The sequence below is a fragment of the Pristiophorus japonicus genome, chromosome 14 (genome assembly GCF_044704955.1).
Source record: "Pristiophorus japonicus isolate sPriJap1 chromosome 14, sPriJap1.hap1, whole genome shotgun sequence".
In the NCBI taxonomy this organism is placed as follows: Eukaryota; Metazoa; Chordata; class Chondrichthyes; family Pristiophoridae; genus Pristiophorus; species Pristiophorus japonicus.
In genome coordinates this window covers 160,040,191-160,046,190 of record NC_091990.1, presented here as the reverse complement: position 1 = coordinate 160,046,190, position 6,000 = coordinate 160,040,191, and the positions used below count along the sequence as shown (strand labels likewise).

The 6,000-nt window shown below is 43.5% G+C and overlaps 1 protein-coding gene across 6 annotated transcripts in view; it reads left to right on the top strand.

The window, feature by feature from the left end:
• The first annotated feature begins 388 nt into the window (after positions 1-388).
• The window catches only part of nav2a (neuron navigator 2a), a 440,534-nt gene continuing 434,922 nt past the window's right edge, over positions 389-6,000 (top strand). For all 6 annotated transcript variants that reach the window (XM_070899720.1, XM_070899724.1, XM_070899722.1 and 3 more), the window contains exon 1: positions 389-438. In XM_070899720.1, coding sequence (XP_070755821.1) covers positions 397-438 — 42 coding nt within the window. In that variant the 5' untranslated portion in view covers positions 389-396. The remainder of the gene's footprint in view (positions 439-6,000) is intronic.

The following is a 6,000-nucleotide window of genomic DNA, read 5'->3' as shown; positions in this document are numbered from 1 at the left end:
TCCTCTGAAAAGAACAGACAGCCCCAATGAACTGGGGACACCCAATCTCGAACGGTTCTGTGGTTACTGGGGGAGGGGAAAGCTCCTTGTCCTGATTTCCCTCCTGAAGCTCGACTGCAGCCAACTGCCTTTACATTGTTGCTCGGAAAGTTGTTTAGATTGGCAGCCTGTGCCTTGTGCCTTAAGCACAGTGCATTCAGCAACCCCCACCACCCCCTCCCCATTAGAACATGACCCTCTGTTTGGAACAGTATGAACTAAAGGAAGCACGGTCTTGCACATTTGGATAATGCCTGCAACTTGGGATGACTTTGGATTTTTTAATGGCAATTTCCGACCAGTCGCTGGGATCTGGCATGCTAGTAGGTGTTCTGTGGTGGACAGACGATGTCCGTGATGCTGTGGCGCTGGGAACAGAATAACGCCACCATGAAACTGGTACATATTTGGCTTCTGCATTTTGAAAGCGAGAGATCACGTAGCAAGCGATGTGGAGCAAGACAAAATTTGCATTGATGTTCTAAAATGGCCCTGCGAGCTCGAAGACTGAGAACGTGCTTTGTATTGGTAACTTTTTTTAAAAATTGGGAACGTTCGTGTGGTTTCATTTCAGAAACTGTCGTTAAGAATAGAGCAGGGATATTAATTGAACAGAATAGTGGTACTGGAGGATGTGTATGTCGTGGAATTTATTGTGTGAAGGTTAGTGGTAACGGTTTCAAGTTGGGTACATAAAGAGAAAATAATATTAAACATTTTTGCATTGTGTGTAAACAGTTAAGGATACGAGCTTATCAAATGCTGTATGTATACTTGGGCTCCCTCTAGTAGTACCAATTCTGGAAAAGACAGTTACTGCAGCTCAATATCAGCAATGAAACTGTGCAGCCCTTTTTCAAATGAACAAGAATGTCATTGTCAAAGTAAAATGTTTTTTCCATTTAAGAATAGTTTGGAAAATATGCACTGGGGTAATGAATATGAACTGTTTACACATGAAATCCATGCTTATAGGGGGAGGTTACCAGGATATCTGACAGCCCAATCACCAACAGCACTGCTTGTTCTTGTTGCAGCTGACTTCATCACAACTCGAGAAATCCCTGCTATCTCTACACAATGTGGGAAGTTGGAATGGGATGATTATCTGATGCTCACTGTGATAGTATCCACAGTTTTACACTGTTCTACCAGACACATCGCTGAATATGCTCAGTAAACAGCACGCTACTCATTTTATCATGGATTTTTTTGTAATGCTTCCGATTTAGTTCAGCTCCAGGCGAGCAGGGACATCATTAAATGATCCTGTTTTAATACTTTCTACAATATATTGGTTTTGCACAAACTTAATTTTTTTAGTTTTTGGAAGCCAATTAAGTTCCTTTGGAACTAATCAGAGCACTATGCCAGTTAAGGAATATTCAAATACTGTTCATGTCTTTCGGATGAGACGTCAAACCGAAGCCCCATCTGTTCTCGCAGGTGGACATAAAAGATCCCATGGCACTATTTCGAAGAAGAGCAAGGGAATTATTCCTGGTGTCCTGGCCAATGTTTATCCCTCAACCAACATCACTAAAACAGATTATCTGGTCATTATCACATTGCTGTTTGTGGGAACTTGCTGTGCACAAATTGGCAGCCATGTTTCTTACATTACAACAGTGACTCACTTCAAAAAAGTACTTAATTGGCTGTAAAGTGCTTTGGAACGTTCGGTGGTTGTAAAAGGCACTATATAAATGTGTATTTATTTCTTTTTTATGTGTACAAATCACGAATAGAGACCAGGCAGGGCTATTTGACTGAAGAAGCATGTCTTTGCATGCTTTGGAAGAAATGTGTTCTTTGATTGTTTGTCTCTACATCCATGCGCTTGTTGGTGTTATGATATTACTTACGGTGCCAGCCTATGCAGCGATAGGGATCCATTCTGCAATTGCACAAATCGCTAAGCTTTTCTCTCGTATATCACAGAGAATGTTTCCACTTGTGGGGAAGAGCATAACTAGAGACCATCAATATAGGATAGTCACCAAGAAATCCAAGAGGGAATTCAGAAGAAACTTCTTTACCCAAAGAGTGGTGTGAACGTGGAACTCGCTGCCATAGGCAGTGGTTGAAAAGAATAGTACAGATGCATTTCATCATCATCATAGGCGGTCCCTTGAATGAGGATGACTTGCTTCCACATGAGTTCACAGGTTTAAGGGGAGGCTGGATAGCAAATGAGGGAGACGGGAATAGAGGGTTACGCTGATAGATTTAGATATGGAAAGACGGGAAGTGGCTCGAGTGGAGCATAAATGCCGGCATGGACTGGTTGGGCCGAATGGCCTGTTTTTGTGCCGTATATCCTATGTAATCATTGACATAGAAACATAGAAAATAGGTGCAGGAGTAGGCCATTCGGCCCTTCGAGCCTGCACCGCCATTCAATGAGTTCATGGCTGAACATGCAACTTCAGTACTCCATTCCTGCTTTCTCGCCGTACCACTTGGTCCCCCTCGTAGTAAGGACTACATCCAACTCCTTCTTGAATATATTTAGTGAATTGGCCTCAGCAACTTTCTGTGGTAGAGAATTCCACAGGTTCACCACTTTCTGGGTGAAGAAGCTTCTCCTCATCTCAGTCCTAAATGGCTTACCCCTTATCCTTAGACTGTGACCCCTGGTTCTGGACTTCCCCAACATTGGGAACATTCTTCCTGCATCCAACCTGACTAAACCTGTCAGAATTTTATGAGGTCCCCTCTCATTCTTCTGAACTCCAGTGAATACAAGCCCAGTTGATCCAGTCTTTCTTGATATGTCAGTCCCGCCATGCCAGGAATCAGTCTGGTGAACCTTCGCTGCACTCCCTCAATAGCAAGAATGTCCTTCCTCAAGTTAGGAGACCAAAGCTGTATAAATACTCCAGGTATGGCCTCACCAAGGCCCTGTACAACTGTAGTAATATATCCCTGCCCCTGTACTCAAATCCCCTCGCTATGAAGGCCAACATGCCATTTGCCTTCTTAACCGCCTGCTGTACCCTCATGCCAACCTTCAATGACTGATGTACCATGACACCCAGGTCTCATTGCACCTCCCCTTTTCCTAATCTGTCACCATTCAGATAATAGTCTGTCTCTCTGTTTTTACAACCAAAGTGGATAACCTCACATTTATCCACATTATACTTCATCTGCCATGCATTTGCCCACTCACCTAACCTATCCAAGTCACTCTGCAGCCTCACAGCATCCTCCTCGCAGCTCACACTGCCACCCAACTTAGTGTCATCCGCAAATTTGGAGATACTATATTTAATCTCCTTGAGTAAATCATTAATGTACAATGTAAAAAGCTGGGGCCCCAGCACAGAACCTTGCGGTACCCCACTAGTCACTGCCTGCCATTCTGAAAAGTACCCATTTACTCCTACTCTTTGTTTCCCGTCTGCCAACCAATTCTCAATCCACGTCAGCACACTACCCCCAAAGCTTTAACTTTGCACATTAATCTCTTGTGTGGGACCTTGTTTATAGCCTTCTTAAAGTCCAAATACACCACATCAACTGGTTCTCCCTTGTCCACTCTACTGGAAAGATCCTCAAAAAATTCCAGAAGATTTGTCAAGCATGATTTCCCTTTCACAAATCCATGCTGACTTGGACCTATCATGTCACCTCTTTCCAAATGCGCTGCTATGACATCCTTAATAATTGATTCCATCATTTTACCCACTACCGATGTCAGGCTGTTTTCTCTGTTTTCTCTCTCCTCCTTTTTTAAAAAGTGGGGTTACATTGGCTACCCTCCACTCCATAGGAACTGATCCAGAGTCTATGGAATGTTGGAAAATGACTATCAATGCATCTGCTATTTCCAAGGCCACCTCCTTAAGTACTCTGGGATGCAGTCCATCAGGCCCTGGGGATTTATCGGTCTTCAATCCCATCAATTTCCCCAACACAATTTCCCGACTAATAAGGACTTCCCTCAGTTCCTCCTTCTTACTAGACCCTCTGACCCCTTTTATATCCGAAAGGTTGTTTGTGTCCTCCTTAGTGAATACCGAACCAAAGTACTTGTTCAATTGGTCTGCCATTTCTTTGTTCCCCATTATGACGTCCCCTGATTCTGACTGCAGGGGACCTACGTTTGTCTTTACTAACCTTTTTCTCTTTGCATATCTATAGAAGCTTTTGCAGTCCATCTTAATGTTCCCTGCAAGCTTCCTCTCGTACTCTATTTTCCCTGCCCTAATCAAACCCTTTCTCCTCCTCTGCTGAATTCTAAATTTCTCCCAGTCCCCGGATTCGCTGCTATTTCTGGCCAATTTGTATGCCACTTCCTTGGCTTTAATACTATCCCTGATTTCCCTTGATAGCCACAGTTGAGTCACGTTCCCTTTTTTATTTTTACGCCAGACAGGAATGTACAATTGTTGTAGTTTATCCATGCGGTCTCTAAATGTCTGCCATTGCCCATCCACTGTCAACCCCTTTAGTATCATTCGCCAATCTATCCTAGCCAATTCACGCCTCATACCTTCAAGGTTACCCTTCTTTAAGTTCTGGACCATGGTCTCTGAATTAACTGTTTCATTCTCCATCCTAATGTATAATTCCACCATATTATGGTCACTCTTCCCCAAGGGGCCTTGCACAACGAGATTGCTAATTAATCCTATCTCATTACACAACACCCAGTCTAAGATGGCCTCCCCCCTAGTTGGTTCCTCGACATATTGGTCTAGAAAACCATCCCTTATGCACGCCAGGAAATCCTCCTCCACCGTATTGCTTCCAGTTTGGTTAGCCCAATCTATATGCATATTAAAGTCACCCATGATAACTGCTGCACCTTTATTGCATGCACCCCTAATTTCCTGTTTGATGCCCTCCCCAACATCACTACTACTGTTTGGAGGTCTGTACACAACTCCCACTCGTGTTTTCTGCCCTTTGGTATTCCGTAGCTCCACCCATACCGATTGCACATCATCCAAACTAATGTCTTTTCTTACAATTGCATTAATTTCCTCTTTAACCAGCAACGCCACCCCGCCTCCTTTTCCTTTCTGTCTATCCTTCCTAAATGCTGAATACCCTTGGATGTTGAGTTCCCAGCCCTGGAGCCATGTCTCCGTGATGCCAACTACATCGTATCCGTTAACTGCTATCTGCACAGTTAATTCGTCCACCTTATTCCGAATACTCCTCTCATTGAGGCACAGAGCCTTCAGGCTTGCCTTTTTAATACACTTTGACCCTTTAGAATTTTACTGTAAAGTGGCCCTTTTTGTTTTTTGCCTTGGGTTTCTTTGCCCTCCCCTTTTACTCATCTTCTTCCATACAAAGCCCTGACTGGATACGTTGAAACAGGCCTTACCAGTCCTGGAACTGCAATGTTGAACTGATCTATGCTGTTCTCGCCGTCGCTACAGTTCTGATACATAAAATGCTATTTATTTTCACATAGTATCTCTACAACACTTGCTGTAAAGTACCTCGAATAATTTGACATTGTTTTATTTTCCCTATTTCTAGAAACTTACTTTGCAGGAGCCACCAATCACCTGAACAGCAAGGGTGGGTCACAGTGCAGACTGCTGAGGATGCCAGAGGTGATTCTGCAGGGTAGAAATCGAAAGAGCTCAATTATTAAGGTTGACAGCCAGGTCACACTCTTGATGCAGGCCATGTGTCTACCATATCTTCCCATTGCATTCTGATGTGAACAAGATGATGGCCTGACATCAGTTGACTGTCATTTTTTATACACTTCCATTTCAGTTTTTTGAGGAATTTTGCTACATGGGAAAGATATATTTAGAACTTAGCAGTTTTTGTTAAATTTCATCTGGGTGTTTTCTCAAATAGTGGAAAATCCTTGGGGGCGAAATTCCCCTGCTGTGCGCCTTCGATTAGTACAGGGAACACTAACAGCTCACGCGAAATTGGCGGGAGTTACCGGAGGCATGAAACCAGTAGCGCGCACTTCGCTGG